The 21,344-nt window shown below is 46.5% G+C and overlaps 1 protein-coding gene across 1 annotated transcript in view; it reads right to left on the reverse strand.

The window, feature by feature from the left end:
• The window catches only part of LOC140208185 (uncharacterized), a 63,832-nt gene extending 48,799 nt beyond the window's left edge, over nucleotides 1-15,033 (reverse strand). The window contains 1 exon segment of the mRNA XM_072276674.1: nucleotides 13,891-15,033. Within this exon segment, the coding sequence (XP_072132775.1) occupies nucleotides 13,891-14,741 (851 nt within the window). The 5' untranslated portion in view covers nucleotides 14,742-15,033.
• Nucleotides 15,034-21,344: the final 6,311 nt, after the last annotated feature.

Genomic DNA, 21,344 nt, shown 5'->3' on the forward strand with positions numbered 1-21,344 from the left:
CCCTCCCGCACAAAAGGGAACAATAACATCGACCCCCCCCCAAAAAACACAACCCGACCCCGCACAACTGCGGAGGGTCTGGTGTCACCAGTGTCGAGGCGGCCGCATCGGGAGCAGCGGACACAACGGGCGACCCCGGAAGATTCACAGGTGAAGTGTCGCCTCACCTGGAAGGATGTTTGGACAACGGAGAGAGTTCGGCCGTCCGGCCCTTTCACTGTGACACCCCGAACTCCACATCAAATCCATCCACACGAATCTGGGTGAACTTCAATGACCAATAAATATAATTCCTCTCAGTGATCAGCTGTCTGAGTGATCCCCTGACTCTGAGAGGAAGGGGTGTCTATGGTCCACATTGTCAGGGTGTTGAGTTTACCAGGAGACAGAGACTGCAGGGACGAGAGGTTTTCTGTTGACTAATACACTGTGTGTGGACCCCGCTGGCAATTCTGGTGTTGTGACCCGAATCGAGACAAACACCAGGCTGCCCACTCCACCAACAACACGGCACAGCCGGACACATAACAGGGGACTTTACATCTCACAACACTGGATTCAGTGATGAAACCCGTGATTAATGTTGTTGTCCCACCGAAATCATCAGAAACGTCCATTCAGGTGTTTTTAAATACGAGCGCTCCCCCACAGGTGACGTCACACAGGTGCACGCACGCGCCTGACGTCACACATGGGCTCCCCAGACCGAGATCTGCCCTCACGTGCGCCGTGTCTTACGTCACCCGCGCGCTGGAGAGCTCGAGCTTTGTCGGTTTAACGGCTGGGCTACGAATCGCGTGACCAGCCCCTCCCCCACCGCTGTCAAGAGAGGATTCAGGCGCTGCGCTATTCCCATTGGTGCGAAGCGATGTCAATCACTGGTTACAACCAATAGTAGAGGCGGACCAGCTGAGAGGGCGTTACCCCGCTGAATCAACCTGGCGTCCCTCTCTCCGTCAAAGCGGAACAAATCCCAAAGTAAATGTCCGGTTTCTGATTTATTTCCATTTCCCTCCGAGGGAACAAAATCTTTGACATCAGCTGTTGAGAAAATCACCTTTGTTCTGCCCCCATGTGAGATGAGGAGAGGTGAGGTACACCCCAGGTGCGGGACACGGGAAACTGGGTGAGAGTCGGGAAGGGGAATGAGGTGAAATGGCCATCGCAGAGTAATCTTGTGTCCGTCCCGCACAACAACAGGTGGACCCACTTTAGACACTGTCGGGGGGATCACTGACAGAGGAAAGTCAAAGGGGTGAGAGGGGACTAATATCCCAGTGGTGAGGCTCGCTAGTGCTAGTGTGGGGAGAGGGTGATGTGGTTCAAATAAGTTGTAGGGGGAATGGGAGCCAGAATGACAGAACAGATAGTGGGGAGGGTGAATTGACTTTATTACATACATCCTTCATATACATGAGGAGTAGAAATATTTACATTATGTCCCCGTCTAAATGTGCAATGTGTAATTTATAGTCATTTATAATAAATAGTTTGTACACAGGACAGTCAATATAACATAGAAATGCAATTGTATCAGCATGAATTAATCAGTCTGATGGCCTGGTGGAAGATGATGTCCCGGAGCCTGTTGGTCCTTTTGCTGTGGTACCGTTTCCTGGATGGGAGCAGCAGGAACAGTTTGTGGTTGTGGTGATTTGGGTCCCCAATATCCTTTGGGCCCTTTTTACACTCCTGTCTCTGTAAATGTCCTGAATAGTGGGAAGTTCACATCTACAGATGTGCTGGGCTGTCCACACCACTCTCTGCAGGTTCCTGCGATTAAGGGAAGTACAGTTCCCATACCAGGCAGTGATGCAGCCTGTCAGGATGCTCTCAATTTTGTCCCTGTAGAAAGTTCTTAGGATTTATGGCCCATCCCAAACTTCTTCAGCCATCTGAGGTGAAAGAGGTGCTGGTGTGCTTTTTTCACAACACAGCCGGTATGTACAGACCATGTGAGATCCTCGGCGATGTTTATGCCGAGGAACTTAAAGCTGTTCACCCTCTCAGTCCCAGATCCATTGATGTCAATAGGGGTTAGCCTGTCTCCATTCCTCCTGTCGTCCACAATCAACTCCTTTGTTTTTGTGACAATGAGGGAGAGTTTGTTTTCTTGACACCAGTCAGATGTTGTTCAGACCTCAGATAGAGTCAGCAATCAAATGGTTGAGCATGGGGCGATGAATGTGCTGAGCTGTGTATATCACAATGCAAGAAGCATCGTAGGAAAGCCAGATGAGCTCAGGACAGGGAATTATGATATTGTAGCCATTACTGGGACTTGGTTGCACCCAACAGTCTGAGGGATTTAGAGGAACAAATCTGCAGAGAGATCGCAGACCATGCCAAGAAACAAAGGTTGATTCAGTAACTTTCCATATATTGACTGGGAATCTCATACTGTAAAAGGACGAGATGGGGTTGAGTTTGTCAAATGTGCCCTTAATCAGTTCGTAGAATTCCTGATGTAGAAGCTGTTAGGAAATGATCCAGGGCTGGTGACTGCAATTGGTGATCATAATGCCATGAGATTCAAAGTAAATTTGGAAAAATAGTGGTCTGGACCATGGGTTGAGATTCTAACTTGGAGAGAGGTCAATTTTAATGGTTTCAGAAAGGATCTGACAAGTGTGGCTTGGGACAGGCGTTTTCTGGCAAAGGAGTACTTGGTAAGTGGGAGGCCTTCAGAAGTGAAGTTTTGATGGTGCAGAGATTGTACGTGCCTGCAAAATAAAAGTTGAAAGGTTACTGGTGCAGGGAACCTTGGTTTTCAAGAGATATTGAGGCCCCAGATATTTTGTTCCTCTAAATGTCTCAGACTGTTGGGTGCAACCAAGACTGTTAAATGACTACAATATCATAATTCCACCCCCGAGGTCATCCAACTTTTTTTTAGTCATTTTCTGTTGGTTTCTAAAAGCTTCCCATATTTTTTGCTTTTTTGTTTGCCCTCTCCTTGGCTTTTATCTTGGCTTTGGCTTCTCATTTCATCCACAGTTGTGTCCTCCTGCCTTTCCAATGCTTCCTCTTCTTTGGGATGTATCGATCACTCAGCTCCCGAATTGCTCCCAGAAGCTCCAGCCATTGCTACTCCGTTGTCACTCCCAACTTTTCCCTTCCAAACAAGTTTAGCCATCTTATCTGTGATGGAAACATTGAGAAGTTCAGTAAGAAAACAGGATATTTGGCCCATCTAGTCAACAGTGAAAGAAACATTTAATCTGTCTAATGAAACTACCTGCACTGGGACCATCGCCCTCCATACCCCCACCACCCAGGCTCCCAAACAAACTTCTTTTAAATGGTGAAACTGAGCTGATATTCACCACTTCTGCATTCCATACTCTCACGACCATTTCAGTAAAGAACTTTTCCAAATGTTTCCAATAAATTTTATCCTTCCCCACTTACCTATGACCTCTGGTTGTTATCCCACCCAACCTCAGTGGAAAAATCTGCTCTCATTTACTCTATCTATACCCTCAAAATTTAGTATACTTCTACCAAATCCTCAAAGCAATGTATAATTTCTTGTTTATGTTTGGAGCCTTTTTTGGTGTATAAGATGATGAGGGCATTGATCATGTGGATAGCCAGAGGTTTATTCCCAGGGCTGAAATGGCTAACACGAGGGGGCATAGTTTTAAGGTGTTTGTTAATAGATACCGAGGGGATGTCAGGGGCAAGTTTTTTACACAGAGAGTGGTGGGTGCGTGGAATGCACTGCTGGCTATTTGTGTGTGAGTGTTTCAGTTACTGTGGGGCCATGAACCCATGCAGCTCAGTGGGAACAGGGAATAATACCAATGGAGAGAGTCAGACTGTGCCAGGTCACAGACTGGAGATGGCAGAAATGCCCCATTCTTATAGAGACAGAAAGAGCATCAGAGAGTTTGATGGTCATTCCAGATACAAGCACTGTGCCCTGTTAGAAGATGATTTCTCTCGCCAACTTGTGTTGAACTTCACTGTAACAGTGTGATGCCAGATCACACGTTGACAATTCAAGTGACCTCATCTGAAAGGCTGTCCAACACCGTTTGATAGATTTTGTAAATCTTTTTTTTTACAGGTTAAAAATGACAAGGAATTTGTCTACTGGAATCTCGAACACAACACACCAGTTTTGCTGTCTCTGTCCAGATATTTAAGAAGTGGAGCAAGGGATTCACTCGATCATCCTTCCTGCTCAGACTGTGGGGAGGAATTCTCTCGATCATCAGACCGACTGGCATTCCCATCATTTTACACAGGGGGGAACCCATTCACCTGATCAGACAGAGGGAATGGATTCAGCTGGTCTTCTGAACTGAAGGTACATTAGCAAGTTCACACTGGACGAGGCCATTCACCTGTTGCGTATGTGAGAAGGGATCAATCGGTCTTTCCACCTGTGGACACACCAGTCAGTTCACACTGGGCGGAGGCTGGTCAGCTGCTGAATTTGTGGGGAAGAATTCACTCGATCATCTGACCTAATGGCTCACCAGTCATTTCATACTGGGAAGTGGCCATTCACCTGCTCAGACTGTGGGAAGGGATTCAATCAGTCATCCCAACTGAAGGTACATCACCGAATTCACACTGGAGAGAGGCCGTTCACCTGCTCAGACTGTGGGAAGGGATTCACTTTGTCATCTCAGCTACTGGGACACCAGTCAGTTCACACTGGGGAGTGGCCATTCAACTGCTCAGTCTGTGGGAAGGGATTCACTTGCTCATCTAAACTGAAGGTACATCAGCGAGTTCACACCGGGGAGAGGCCATTCACCTGCTCAGACTGTGGGAAGGGATTCATTCAGTCATCTCTGCTGCAGAGACACCAGCGAGTTCACCCCGGTTAGAGGCTGATCAGCTGCTCAGACTTTGGGAAGAGATTCTCTCAGCCAAATCAACCAAATTTGCATCATTGAGTTCACACTGGGGAGAGGCCGTTCACCTGCTGTGAATGTGGGAATGGATTCATTCAGTTATCTATCCTTATGACACACTACCAGGTTCACACTGGGGAGAGGCTGTTCACCTGCTGTGAATGTGGAAGCGATTCACTCAGTCATCTTGCCGAATGTAACTATCGCTTCAGCTAGCAGCTTAATATAGGGGGTGATAGCCCCCCAGCCCAGCCAAGCTTAAGAAATCTCGTTTGGGTGGATGCTGTGCGATGTCTCCCCTGTTACAAATCAGTACCCTGAAATAACAAACAGTACACAATATGTGATTAAACGATTGAGCTTTATAATTCTGACTTTGACTATAGGGTTGGTAAAGAAAACAAAAAAAAAAGAAAAAGAGCCCACTCTCTCCATTTGCATCTTCTCATCTCTCCCCAGCAAAAGACCACGAAAATCTCCCTTCCAGACTCACAAGAGAGAACATTTCTGTCACTGGATAGCCCCGCACTCCAAAGCCCTGTTATCTCCAGTCATAACCTAAACATTTCTGCTGCAGAGAAACCGTGATGTTACTATTGTGTCCACTCTTTTTCTGAAAGTTTATTTAAGTAATCTTGTAAATTGTCTGGCAGCCTTTTTGTTTTCTGTTTTCGATTTGTTTTGTCCGTGCTCCACCTGGTACTGTATTTCCTTGGTATTGTTTTATCTTCAATACATTTTGTCTTTGTAAAATTGAAAATTGTTAATAAAGTAATTTTAAAAAAAAGATCCCGGTGTGAGGTGCTCCACTGGTCGAGGTACATGTGTGTGGTGGGAATGGTTATATCTATTGAGGGAGTTGTTCCTGCTTGTTTATCCTGTAATATTATATCCGGATGGTTATTATGGATTATACTATCTGAAATAATGTATTGATTATCATATACTTTGTGAGATTTTGACTCTAAAACTGGATCAGGCTCAAATATATTTTGCCTTAATGAAGTGATGAAGGTCATTCATAAGTTTGTATTTTAAAGCAAGATTCTGGTGAATGATATTTGCCACTTGATTGTAATCAAATTGAGTTCAACTGCTGCAGGATCCTGGAATGTGTTGGATTGTGTCTGATTTCTCTCGATATTCCCCGCATTTATTGCCTTGTTTGTTTGTATTGTACAACATTTGCACGTAGTTTTGATTTTTTTCTTATTTTTCTTAACCACCTTGTCCTGTATTTCTGCAAGGAACCCCTCTGTTTCTGGGAAGAGATCTCCAACTCTCAGTCAGGTGCTCGATGCTTCCTTGTCACCATCTTGTCTGCTCAGATCGTTGGGATGTCTCCCATGGAGGGTCATACTCATTCCACTGGTTAATATTTTCTTCCATAGTGATGATTTATTTTTCTGAGTTAGCCTCTCATTTAAGTTTCTGGTCTGTATTTCTTATCACAATTGCATATATACACACAGACTGTTGAGTCCGGTTCAGTTTTCGTGAAAATATATACTCCGAAGTTTTATCTGACTGTTGTGTGATTTTTTTTTTCCAAGTGTGTTATTTCTCTTCCTCCATCTGTCCAAGGTAGTGTTAATCTAAGTGGGTTTGAGTGTAAATAGTCTTTTCTAAAGTTGTCATTTCAGTTCTTATTTATCTTTGTAAATTTTACTGATTGAAATATTTTCATTAAAAAAGTCAATGTCGGTATTGATGAAAGTGTTTATTGCCTTTGTTGTATTTGTTAACAATTGAGCTCTGTTTGGCAGGTTTTTTTTAAGCCTTGACTAAATTTTGTCAAAGGTTTTCCCTATTTCACACAACTTTCTATTGTCTTTGCTTGTTGATATTCCAAATACGTGGGTATCAAGAGTCCCGATGAAGCGTCTTGGCCCGAAATGTTGATTCCCATCCATAGATGCTGCCTGACATACTGAGCTCCTCCAGCACTTTGTGTGTATTTCTCTAGATTTCTAGCATCTGCAGGTCTTCTTGTTTCCCAGATACTTACATGTTTCTTGAAAGAACAAGCTGGTAGTGGGGTTGTGTGGCTCTGTTGGTAAAATACTAAATAAGATCATTTGAAAGACGTGGCATAGGGTTGGAAGGTGTAGAATCTCTGTGGGCGGATTAAGGAACAGCAAATGTAAAAAAAAATCCCTGATGGGAATTGTATAGAGACCTCCAAACAGTAGTATGTTTTCCACAAATTACAATGGGAGATAGAAAATGCATGCCAAAAGGGCAATGTTACATGGGGGATTATCATGCAGGTGATTAGGAAAATTAGGATGGTATTGGTCTCAAGAGGAAGAATTCCTAGAATACCAACAAGATGCTTTTTTAGAGCAGCTCATGGTTGAGCCCTCGTGGGGATCAGCTATTCTGGATTGGGTGCTGTAATGAATTAATTAGGTCACTTAAGTTCAAAGAACCCTTCAGGGCAAGTGATCTTGATATGATCAAATTCATCCTGACATTAGAGAAGGAGAGGCTTGTTACGTACCCCGTGACAGGTTAAATGAACCAGCAGCAATAGAGCACACCTGGAGTCTGTTTTTAATGTTAAAAACCACTATTTATTAGTAACTACTTAATATAGTAACTTAAACCAGGCAAATCAAAAGTTAGCAATGTTATGTAAGGAAGTTCAGTTCAATCCTCAGGTTAATTGATGAGAGATGTTTGTGTAATGTCTGTGCCCCAATTTACCCCCATTCGTCTAGGGTGAACAGCCGTCGCCCTGCCACTAGTGCAATACTTCGGTGTAAATACGGTGTAACGCTCCCAACACAAATATCAGACAATACACCAGAGGTGAGTAAGTAATTACAACTTGTTATTTCTTAGTGATGGGTTAGTAGAAACACATAACCTAAAGGGACCAAAGCAGTAAGTTTATCAGTCTGTGCACATAATGTTTTAATACGTTGGAGCTCACACCTCCGGTTCCAACCACAACGACCCTCCGAGCCCTCGGCCACCGTCCGAACCGCCGACTTCCAGTATCCGTCACCCTGGAACCGCTGTCCGCTCCTCACACGTCCGGCCTCCTCGCTCGCCTCCTGAAAAAGATGGCGAACTCCCGCTCAGCTCAGACATACAAGATAGCATAACAATTCTCCAGTGATTAGTTCCACCCGTATCGGCAGGAGGAGGAGAAGATGGCGGCGTGACGCAGCGTGCAGCAGCCACTCCGGTGGTGATACCTGTAATCTGTCAAGTCGGGTGCCGTGCACAATCCTGATTTGATGGAGACAGACGTGAGAGCACGGAGGAACATCTGGAGAAACTTCTGAAATGCCTTCTTCACTACCGCTGCTACTGTGTGATCCAGAATCTCCGGAGGAGAAGGCCCGGAATCCTCAGCTTTGCTTGTTGCTCGGTGGCCGGGGTGGGGTTGAAGCGCTCGGCAGAGGATGGTGCTCGGAGAGGCTGTATCGGAGGAACTGGTCAGAGTCTCGAAGTTTTCGGACGGACTCAGAGTCGGCTGTGGTCGGTTGCTTCCAATGCATCGGCTGTTGTCGGCACCAGGAAGTTTACGGCAGGGAGAGTTTCTCCCTTTTGCCGCCTGCTATCCGGTGTTGATCGGAACTTTGAGACTTTTTTTTACCGTGCCCATGGTCTGCTCTTTATCAAATTATGGTATTGCTTTGCACTGCTGTAACTATATGTTATAATTATGTGGTCTTGCCAGTGTTAGTCTTTTGTTTGTCCTGTTTTTTTTTGTGATATCACTCTAGAGGAACATTGTATCATTTCTTAATGCATTCATTTCTAAATGACAATAAACGAGGATTGAGTGTCCTCATAATCTAAATAATCTAACTCAAATATTTCGGCTACAGAAACCCATGACAGCATTAAGTAACATTACAGAGAAGCCATTCTGTTAGCCTGAACAGCTAACACCACAGTTAATGGTAATGAGAGCCTACATTCTCCCCCCACAGAATTCAGTCATGTCCTCATGACACTCAGATAATTTGCCAACCCTTCCTGCAAAACACAGAGCCCAACCCAAGTGCAGAGAGCAGTGACATAACTCCCCGAAACAGTGGAGATCACACCCTGTTCCCTGGGTGTATCAAGGCCAACCTATGTGGGGGGTCCTTACTTCTGTGTGATCTGTGTACTCCCTCCTCGAACTCCTCCACCTCCGACATTACAGGAGACTCATGGAAACGATGAGGCGAACCCTCCTGCGAGCGGTCACCCAAACCCCTCTGCACCTCGGAACCCTCTATCTCTCACTCGGGCCCCACATCATCCTCTCCAACGCCCTGTGGTACCCCTGACGGCCCATCAGTAGCCACCCTTACCCCGCCTAACCCAGTGGGGGAAGGGCCAGGAGCCTCCCCCTCAATCACGGGGGCCTCAGCGAACAGCCACATGTACCAGTTGTCCGAGTCATCATCCCCCTCTGAGCGGGCCCGTCTCTCCCGGTGTGGGCTCTTCCTCCATCCCACGTGGACGCAGAGTCCCAGTACTGGTTGTAGCCGGCACCTGGGGCTCCCATTCCACCTGTACATCTCACCCCAGGGGCGACAGATGATTCCGATGGAGAATCTTGACCGGCCCCTTCCCATCCTCGGGCTGCACTTGGAAAACGGTAAGTCGGGCAACTGACTCTCCACCAGATAGGGTGTGCCCGACCAGCGATCAGCCAACCTGTGCTTCCCAGGAAATCCCAAATTCCTTACGAGGACTCGGTCTGCCGGCAGGAGTTGGGAGAACTTCACTTTCTGGTCACACCTCTTCTTATTTCTCCGATTCTTCTTGGCAGCTGCCTCCCCAGCCAACTCATAAGCCCTTTGCAGCTCCTTCTTCATATCAGACACATACTTCAAGTGAGGCTTCGGTGAAACTTCACCTGCGGCAGTCCCGAGACAGAGGTCAATGGTACTGACAGCCCTACCTTTGTAACCCAAAGGTGAATGTCGAGAGAAGGCAATTACATTGTTTTCCTCGATGATAAACAGGATAAAAATAGCCGCAGGTTTTATCTCTGTCATTCCCAGATCCACACACGAAGTATCTCCTACAGTGATCTTCACAGAATATCCTTTTGACACGAGTGGTTACCACAATACCACACCGAATTCAGCTACAGGTAATCCCAAAGTGGTGACCGCAGGACACTCAACCAGAATCCATGTATGGATTATCACCAAAAGATAGCTTATCACAGGGTAGCGTGTTCAGGGGGAACTACCACCCAGGCAAGGGTAACACACACAGGTAGATTCCACAGGCTTGCCCCAGTCACACAACATGATAGCCACTTGTCCAGTTCCACGACATACGAAGTAACTCCAACAGTGATTTGCCACAGGGGTACCGTCTTCCACTGAACTACCACACCCAGGAAAGGGTAAAACAGAAGTGGTATTCACAAATGTGTCCCCTAACCAGAAACACCCACTCCAGTGGATCAAAGTATGTGACAATCACACATTCGTATTCACTGGAATCAATAACCAAACTCACCCTTGTGGGCTGTTGGGAGAGTCCAAACAGTGATGCCTTGTCACTCGGTTCTTTGTTTCAAACCTTCCTCTCCCCTTCTCTGCAACGGCTTCCACCCGCTGCCACTGTGTGCCTGCTTGTGAGAGTCACTTATCAATACCCTGGATCGATACTCAACCCAAATTTCAAACAAATCATTTGTTCCATTCCCCAAGACCTTTTATTCCATATGTTCCCATGACAACATCCGCAGATGGTCTCCCCTGGTCAAAATAACACTCCACTTTGTTTTGAGAAGTCTCCAAGCCCTGTCTCTCAAAACCACAAACTTAGACCATAAGACCATAAGACAAAGGAGCAGAAGTGGGCCATTCGGCCCATCGAGTCTGCTCCGCCATTTTATCACGAGCTGATCCATTTTCTCCTATTTAGTCCCACTCCCCTGCCTTCTCACCATAACCTTTGATGCCCTGGCTACTCAGATACCTATCAATCTCTGCCTTAAATACACCCAATGACTTGGCCTCCACTGCTGCCCGTGGCAACAAATTCCATAGATTCACCACCCTCTGACTAAAACAATTTCTTCGCATTTCTGTTCTGAAAGGGCGCCCTTCAATCCTTAAGCCATGCCCTCTCGTACTAGACTCCCCTATCATGGGAAACAACTTGTTTATTTTCAAATTCCAAAAACATGATTTAGCAGACTAACATGCACTTTCTCATCAAACTACTGTTCCCTCAGCAAGGTCAAAGGTCCTGAAACCAATCCAGACTTCACAAAAGGACTGAATTCCTTTCCAACCAAATCAGACATTTCAGGTTTTAACTGAGCTTCAACACAATGCTCAGCATCCTGCAGATTTACAGATGCTTCAATAACCTGAACCCAGGCAACTGGGACTGCCTCCTCTTCCAGGCTTTCATCACTAGTCCCAGCTTCCACTTCTAGTTTACCCTGGTCATCCCAGCTACTCTCTTGGAAGCTCTCACCCGAGGTAAACTTAACCTTGTGGGTCAAAACAAGCTCATCTGCTAATCTAGCAGCCTCCTGCAAAATGGCAACATCCTTTTCATCCAGGTACGTCTTCATCTCATCAGGGTCGCACCTTTTAAATTCTTCGATCAAAACCAACTCTTTCAAGTTGTGAACATCCCCATTTACCCCATCGGAGGTACACCAACGACTGAAGTACACAAACTTCTCACTGGCAAATTCCACATACGTTTGGTTCCCAGATTTCCTCAAATCTCTAAACTTTTGTCTGTAAGCCTCCAGAACCAACTCATAAGGCTTGAGCACAGCCTCTTTCACTGAGTCATAATCAGCTGCCTCTTCAAGTGTTAGGGCAGACTACCCTTGCTGGGCTTTCTGCTGAATTACACTTTGTAACATAACAGCCCAGCTGTCTTTCGGCCACCTTCGATTCTGAGCCACTTTTTCAAACTGCAAGAAGGACTTATCAACTTCTGTTTCATCAAATGGAGGTGCCAACTTAACTTCTCGACTGGCACTAAACTTGTCACCAGGATCTGGCACTGAACCTCCTCGTGGCCATCCCTCCACCTCGAACCACCTCTGTCTTTCTGCCTCTTCCCTCTGTTTGTCCGCTTCCTCAGCCTCGGACTGTTTTAGTCGTAACTCATGCTGTCTTTGCTTATCCTCAGCCTCCCTTTTTAATTTTTCTAACGGGAGCTGCAGCTCAGCCACAGTAGGTTTACTTTCAGCAAACATTTCCAACACATCTCCGTCAAACACTTCCTCAGATACATAACACTCCACTGTCACATCTCCGTCAAACACTTCTTTCGATACATAATACTCCGCTATTAATGTCTGTACCTGAGCCTTCCTCATTTTAGTGCTCACCTGAAGTTTTAACTTGTGAGCAATTTCCAACAGCACAACCCTCTTTGCGCCATCCAATGCTTCAGGGGTTGGCTTTGTCAGAAACCCATCAACCTCCATTGCTGCTGATCTTCCACTCAAACAAATCAAAGGAGATTTCCCCAATCAGATCGATCATTAATCAATCAATTCAGCCCCCAACCAATTTCTTCATATCCCGGACGCAGGCCCCAATTATGTTACATAAAAGCAACAGTTTAAATGAACCAGCTGCAATAGAGCACACCTTGAGTCTGGTTTTGATATTATAAACCACTGTTTATTAGTAACTACTTAATATAGTAATTTAAACCAGGTAAATCAAAAGTCAGCAGTGTTACACATCTATATGTGTGTAAATACAATTCCCAAACTCGTTAAAGCTCGGGTGGCAAGAGTTAAAGTCTTACGATGGAAATGTAAGGAAGTTCAGTTCAATCCACGGAATTGGTGTGTGTGAGGAAGGTATTTGTAATCCAAGGTGAAAACCACACTAGGAGAAGAACGAGTAAACAGGTACCGTTGATCTTCCATCGTCAGGCTCCAAATCCACTCTCGAGTTAGCCAAACGCAGCTTATCACTAAGGGGACCGTCTTCGAGGGTGAGCTACCACCCAGGCGAGGGTAGACACACCGGTAGCCTCCACAGGGTCAGTCCTTACACACACCGTGACAGCCACTGATCAATTACCCTGATGGATCCTCAACCCACGCTTGTGGGCACTCGGAAGTTCCACCCAGTGACTCCTCTGTCACTGGCCTCCTTTCACTGACCGGTCGCCGTAACCGGTGTCCCACTGTGTGTCTCTGGGAGAGTCATCTGACCTTGCTTAAATAAACACGCTACGAAGCAACTGTGAACATCGAACTGTCCATCACATAACTCCGCCTCTCTCTCACCATGGCAACCAAGAAGCAACTGTGAACATCGAACTGTCCATCACATAACTCCGCCTCTCTCTCACCATGGCAACCAAGAAGCAACTGTGAACATCGAACTGTCCATCACATAACTCCGCCTCTCTCTCACCATGGCAACCAAGAAGCAACTGTGAACATCGAACTGTCCATCACATAACTCCGCCTCTCTCTCACCATGGCAACCAAGGAGCAACTGTAAACAGCGAACTGTCCATCACATAACTCTGCCTCTCTCTCACCATGGCAACCAAGCAACTGTGAACATTTAACTGTCCATCACATAACCCCGCCTCTCTCTCACTATGGCAACCAAGCAACTGTGAACATCGAACTGTCCATCACATAACTCCGCCTCCCTCTCACCATGGCAACCAAGAAGCAGGCAGCAGTACTGTAGACAGTTTCTCTCTCTCTCTCTCTCTCATTTAAAGGCACAGTCCATGTCCACCAGAAATCCTTCACCACATTCACAGTAGGTGAACGGCCTCTCCCCGGTGTGAACTCAGTGATGCCCAATTGGTTGATTTGGCTGAGAGAATTTCTTCCCACAGTCTGAGCAGGTGATCAGCCCCTTCCCAGTGTGGACTCGCTGATGTTCCTTCAGTTGAGATGACGTAATGAATCCCTTCCCACGGACAGAGCAGGTGAACGGCTATTTCCCTGTGTGTCAGCAGGTGAAATGACCAATTGAAACCCTTCCCACAGACTGAACAAGTGAATGGTCACTCCCTGGTGTGAAGTGACTGGTGTTTCAGTAGATGAGATGACCGAGTGAATCCCTTCCCACAGACTGAGCAGGTGAACGGCCTCTCCCCGGTGTGAACTCGCTGATGTATCTTCAGTTGAGATGACTCTACGAATCCCTTCCCACACACTGAGCAGGTGAATGGCCTCTCCCCAGTGTGAACTGACTGGTGTCTCAGTACAGCAGATGATTTAGTGAATCCCTTCCCACACACTGTGCAGGTGAATGGCCTCACCCCAGTATGAACTGACTGGTGTCTCAGTACAGCAGATGACTTTGTGAAACCCTCCCCGCAGTCTGAGCAGGTGAACGGCCTCACCCCAGTGTGAACTCGCTGATGTACCTTCAGTCGATATGACTGAGTGAATCCCTTCCCACAGTCTGAGCAGGTGAATGGTCTCTCCCTGGTGTGAACTCACTGATGTGTCAGTAGGTGAGCGAACAGTTTGAATCCCTTCCCACAGACTGAGCAGGTGAACGGCCTCTCCCCAGTGTGAACTCGCTGATGTACCTTCAGATTAAATGAGCAAGTGTATCCCTTCCCACAGTCTGAGCAGGTGAATGGCCACTCCCCGGTGTGAACTGACTGGTGTCTCAGTAACTGAGATGACACAGTAAATCCCTTCCCACAGTCTGAGCAGGTAAACGGCCTCTCTCCAGTGTGAACTCGCTGATGTACCTTCAGTTTACATGATTTAGTGAACCCCTTCCCACAGTCTGAGCAGGTGAACAGCCGATCCCCGGTGTGAACTCTCTGATGTACCTTCAGTGCAGATGACAGAGCGAATCCCTTCCCACAGTCTGAGCAGGTGAACGGCCGCTCCCCGGTGTGAACTCGCTGGTGAGCCATTCGGTCAGATAACCGAGTGAAATATTCCCCACAAATTCAGCAGATGACCAGCCTCTGCTCGATGTGAACTGACTGGTGTGTCCACAGGTGGAAAGACTGACTGAATCCCTTCTCACACGCAGAACAGGTGAATGGCCTTGTCCCAGTGTGAACTTGCTGATGTACCTTCAGTTGAGATGACCGACTGAATCCATTCCCACTGTCTGAGCAGATGAATGGGTTCCTCCCTTTGTTGACGTACAGCTGGGATTTTCTTTTATCTACTGTCAGTTTAAAGTGCCACAGTTTTAAAGCCATAAAAACATCTTCTGCCCAGATGAATGGTTGGTCTGCACAGCTGTTAAAATGAATTAAATAAGTATTAGTATTATTTCATGTTCTTATCACAGAGTCATAGAAAAGTACAACACAGAAACAGGCCCTTTGGCCCATCTAGTTTATGTTGAACTATTTAAACTGTCTACCCCTGTACCCCTACCATCCAGGTACCTATACAAACCTCTTACATGTTGAAATTGAGCTCGCATGCACCAGTTGGGCTGTCTGCTCATTCCACACCTGGATGACCATCTGTGTGAAAAATTTTCCCCTCATGTTCCCCTTCATGTTTCACCTTTCACCCTTAACCCATGACCTCTGGTTGTAGTCCCACACCATCTCAGTGGAAAAAGCCAGCTTGCATTTACCCCATCTATAACCCTCATAATTTTGGCACAGCTCCATCAAATCTCCCCTCGATCTTCTACATTCCAAGGAATAAAGTCCTGACCTGTTCAATCTTTCCTTATAACCCAAGTCCTCCAGGCCTGGCAACATCCTTGTGAATTTTCTCTGAACTCTTTCAACCTCTTTTACATCTTTCCTGTAGGTAGGTGATAAAACTGCACACAACACTCCAAATTAGGCCTCACCAATGTCTTGTGCACTGTGAACATAACATCCATCTCCTGCACTCAGTACTTTGGTTCATGAAGGCCAATATGCCAAAATCTTTCTTTCCGTCCCTATTTAACTCTGTCACCACTTTCAGTGAATTATGGACATGTATTCCCAGATCCCTTCCTTCTACAGCACCCCTCAGTGCCCAACCGTTCACTGTGTAAGACCCAGGTCCTATCAAAATGCAACACCTCGCACTTGTCTCCATTAAATTCCATTTTGCATTTCTCCAGCTGGTCCAGATCACACTGCAAGCCATTATACCCTTCCTCACTGTCCACTACACCCCCATTCTTAGTGTCACCTAGAAATCTGCTGATCCAGTTAACCACACTATCATCCAGATTACTGATCTAGATGACAAACAACAACAGATCCAGCACCGATTCCTGTGGCAAACCACTAGTCACAGGCCTCCAGTCAGAGAGGCAACCATCGGCTTCTCCCAAAACCAGTGTCTCATGCAATTTACTATCTTATCTTGTATGCTGAGTGACCGAACCTTCTTGACCCACTTCCCATATGAGACTTTGTCAAGTGCCTTGCTAAAGTCCATGTAGACAACATCCACTGCCTTGCCTTCATCCACTTTCCAGATAACTTCCTCGAGAGACTCTATTAGATTGGTTAGACATGACCTACCATGCACAAAGCCGTGCTGCCTATCCTTAATCTATCTATCCAAATACTTATATATCTGGTTTCTGCACGTAAGTTCCAATGACTTTCCCACTACTGATGTCAACCTCACTGATGTACAACTTCCTAGTTTATTTTTAGAGCCTTTCTTGAACAGCGGAACAACATTGGCTGTCCTCCAATCCTCCAGTACCACACCAGTCACTAAGGATTATTTAAATATCTGTGCTTGGGCCCCAAGAATTTCCGCACTTGTCTTCCGCAGGATCCTTGGGAACAATTTGTCAGGCCCTGGGGATTTATTCATGCTAATTTGCCTTCAGACAGCAAACACCTCCACCTCTGCAATCTGGACAGGGTCCATGAAGTTGATACCATTTTGCCTCACTTCTATCAACTCTGTGTCCATCTCCTGAGTAAACATGGATGCACAAATAATATTTAAAATCTCCCCCGTATATTTTGTCTCCGCATACAGATTACCATTCTGATCGTCCAGAGTGGGCATGTTTCTGTACTGAACTGGCCAAACGTGACTGGGAGGGGAAGCTGGTAGGAATGATGATGGAGCAGCAATGGCTGGAGTTTCTGGGAGCAATTTGGGAGCTGAGTGATCGATACATCCCAAAGAAGTGGAAGCATTAGAAAGGCAGGGGGACACAACCGTGGATGAAATGAGAAGCCAAAGCCAACATAAAAAGCAAAGAGAGGGCAAACAAAAGAGCAAAATCTATTGGGAAGCTTTTAGAAAGCAACAGAAGATGACTAAAAAAGATGTCAGATGAGTTCAGGGTGTGGAATTATGATATTGTAGTCACTAATGAGTCTTTGTAGCACCCAACAGTCTGAGGCATTTGGAGGAACAAAATATCTGGGGCCTCAATATCTCTTGAAAACCGAGGTTCCCTGCACCAGTTACCTTTCAACTTTTATTTTGGCAGGCACATACAAACTAGACACCCTCAAAATTTCACTTCTGAAGGCCTCCCACTTACCAAGTACTCCTTTGTCAGAAAACGCCTGCCCAAACCACACTTGCCAGATCCTGTTTGATACCATCAAAATTGACCTTTCTCCAATTTAGAATCTCAACCCGTGGTTCAGACCATTCTTTTTCCATATTTACTTTGAATCTCATGGCATTATGATCACTAATTTCTGTCACCAGCCCTGGATCATTTCCTAACAGCTTATTGCACACTTCTATGTTGGGAATTCTACGAACTGATTAAGGACACATTTGACAAATTCTACCCCATCTAGTCCTTTTACAGTATGGGAGTCCTAATCAATATATGGAAAGTTAAAATCATTCACCGAATCAACCTTTGTTTCTTGGCATGGTCTGCAATCTCTCTACAAATTTGTTCCTCTAAATCCCTCAGACTGTTGGGTGCAACCAAGTCCCAATAATGGCTACTATATCATAATTCCCTGTCCTGAGCTCATCTGACTATCCTACGATGCTCCTTGCATTGTGATATACACAGCTCAGCACATTCATCGCACCATGCTCAACCATTTGATTGCTGACTCTATCTGAGATCCGAACAACATCTGACTGGTGTCAAGAAAACAACCTCTCGCTCATTGTCACAAAGACAAAGGAGCTGATTGTGGATGACAGGAGGAATGGAGACAGGCTAACCCCTATTGACAACGGATCTGGGGTTGAGAGGGTGAACAGCTTTAAGTTTCTTGGCATAAACATCACCAAGGATCTCACATGGTCTGTACATACCGGCTGTGTTGTGAAAAAAGCACATCAGCATCCCTTTCACCTCAGATGGTTGAAGAAGTTTGGGATGGGGCGCCAAATCTTAAGAACTTTCTACAGGGACACAATTGAGAGCATCCTGACTGGCTGCATCACTGCCTGGTATGGGAACTGTACTTCCCTTAATCGCAGGAACCTGCAGAGAGTGGTGCAGACAGCCCAGCACATCTGTAGATGTGAACTTCCCACTATTCAGGACATTTACAGAGACAGGAGTGTAAAAAGGGCCCAAAGGATATTGGGGATGCAATTCACCACAACCACAAACTGTTCCTGCTGCTACCATCCAGGAAACGGTACCACAGCAAAAAGACCAACAGGCTCCGGGACATCATCTTCTATCTGGCCATCAGACTGATTAATTCATGCTGATACAATTGCATAACTATGTTATATTGACTGTCCTATGTACAAACTATTTATTATAATTTACTATAAATTACACATTGCACATTTAGATGGAGATGTAATGTAAAGATTTCTACTCCTCATGTATATGAAGGATGTATGTCATTAAGTCAATTCAATTCAATTCAGCCTCTCCACTATCTGTTCTGTCATTCTGGCTCCCATTCCCCCTACAACTTATTTTAACCACATCACCCCACTCCCCCAACTCTAGCACTAGCGAGCCTTATCACTAGGATATTGGTTCCCTCTTGTTCTGTTCCTCTAACTAACGAATCCCCTATCACCCGTTTGACTTTCCTCTGCCAGGTAATTCCTCCAAAATGTTTCTAAAGTGGTTCCACCTGTTGTTGTGTGGGATGGACAGAAGAGTACTCTGCGATGGCTATTTAACCTCATTCCCCTTCCTGACTCTCACCCAGTTTGCTGTGTCCTGCACCTTGGGTGTAACTCACCTCTCTTCATGTCATATCTATCACCCCCTTCAACTCCCAGCTGATCCAAAATTCATCCATTTCAAGTTCCAACTCCTTAAACTGCAGGGTTACAAGCTGCAGCTGGATGTACATCTTGTAGGTGAGGGCATCAGGGACACTGGAGGTCTCCCCACCTTCTCACCAATGTCCCCTCTAATTTGTAATGATGGGTGTGCACATAAATCTTGTACTGTACATTTTTTTACCCAGTGACAACATGTGCACTGTGAATTTTATATAGAGAGGTATTCCTTTCAACAGCTAGCAAATCACTGTCAGTAAGAACTTTGATCTCCTCTGGGTTTGATTGAGTTCATCTGCACTCTCTCACAACCTGTATAGTAGGCCTGTAGCAGGTAATGAAGGATTTTCTCTCCACAACTGTTCCACATTGTCCATATGTGTTTCTCTTGCTAAATGACGCTTAAAAAGGTCAGATTTCCAACTATCACTCCACTTCTTCCCACTTGCAAATTCTCCAGCAACTTTTGCATCACCACAATACACACAGGTAACACCAGTTTCTGTATTGTACATAAATATTTCCCCTGAACCCTCCCCCAGGTGACTGACGGTGGTGAACTCAGTGATGGCAATGCCAATGAATATGAAGGGAAGGGCAGTAGTCTGTCTCATTGGAGTCTGGCACATTTGTGATGTGAAAGCTACTTGTTGCCCTGGACAAAGGTGTTTGATATCATTATGTACCCAGAGAGAGTGGGACAAAACATGTTCTCACGGGTAGAAAGTCCAGAACAAGAGGGGGTAGAACAAGCAACAGACACAAAATGCTGGGGGAACTCAGCAGGCCAGGCAGCATCTATGGAAAAGAGTACTAATGCTGAGTTCCTCCAGCAATTTGTGTGTGTTGCTCGGATTTCCAGCATCTGCAGATTTTCTCTTGTTTGTGACTGGAGGCAGAACAAAGGTGATTTTCACAACAGCTGATGTAAAAGATTTTGTTCCCTTTCTCCGAGTTCCCGATCCTTGCATTTAGACAGCTGGAGCTCAGCTCTGTCTGAGAGACCCATCGGTTCCCATTCCCTCATCAGCCGGAAGCTCCCCGGGGCCCGTGTACGGATGGTGGGGCTGAGAGAGAGGGAAGAGAGCAGGACTGTCCCGGGATTGCGGGTCACGGAGTCCGGAGTCACAGCAACTACCCGAAGTCGGTGTTGGAAACGCCGCCCGGTGAGACCCCCAACCCGGAGATCCCTTCTCACCTCAACCGATCATCCGGGGCCTTTTGTGCCCCGCGCGCTGGTGAGCTCGAGCTTGGTCGGTTTAACGGCTGGGCTACTGATCACGTGACCAGCCCCTCCCCCACCGCTGTCAACAGAGGAGTCACGCGCTGTGCTATTCCCATTGGTACGAAGCGATATCAATCACTGCTTCCAACCAATAGCGGAGGCGGACCAGCCGAGAGGGCGTTACCCCCGCTGACACCGTCTCCCGAACTTTCCGTCACGGCGGGACAACCGTCAAAGTAAATGTCCGCTTTCTGATTTATTTCCATTTCCCTCCGAGGGAAGTTGGGGCGTTTGTGAAGCGTCTCCTGCGGCCGGAGTCTGATGTGTCGCTGAGAGGTAGGAGGAGACCGCTCGGCCCGTCGGTTTGATGCCGGTTCCCCGGGGAGGGAGAGGATGAAGACGGTGAGAGAGGGGGCGGACAGGATGTTTGTCCCGGTGGGGACAGGAGGGGCTCATCTGTGGAAATGTCTGAGCCCACGGTGGTGGCGATTCACCACATTGGGGGGCAAACACCGGCAGACTGTTGCCCTGCAAGCGGGGCCGATGGTCCGGGCAAAGTGACAATTATTTGTGTTTTGTTGAGACTGTACCGGGAATATGGTGTAAAATCCCGCTCCCCACACTAACACGGGTCACACAGACCAAAGAACAAACTGCCGGAGGAACTCAGTGGGTCGGGCAGCATCTGTGGAGGGAAATGGACCGTCAACATTTCGGGCCGAGACCCTCCCTCTGGACTGAGAGTGGACGGGAAATAGTCCGAGAAAAGAGGTGAGGGGTGGGGATGGGGCAAGAGCTGGGGAGTGAGAGGTGGATCCAGGTGAGGGGGAGGTGGGAAGGTGGAAATAGTGACGGGGGTGGGAGGTGAGTGGTTGGGGCAACACGGGGCTGCAGAAGATGGAAATTAATTCCATAGAGGATTAACAAAGAGGTTAGAGAGTATTTGTTATAGAGAGTGCAATGAAGATTCACCAGACTGATCCCTGGAGTGGTGGGGTCATCATATGAAGAAAGATCAAATGTGATAACCCTTTCATTCAGAGAATCGAGGACTGAGAGGTGAACACATTGAAATGCACAATATCATTACCGGCTGAACCAGGGTTCCCAGTCTCTG

This window comes from Mobula birostris, chromosome 13, assembly GCF_030028105.1.
Source record: "Mobula birostris isolate sMobBir1 chromosome 13, sMobBir1.hap1, whole genome shotgun sequence".
NCBI lineage: Eukaryota > Metazoa > Chordata > Chondrichthyes > Myliobatiformes > Myliobatidae > Mobula > Mobula birostris.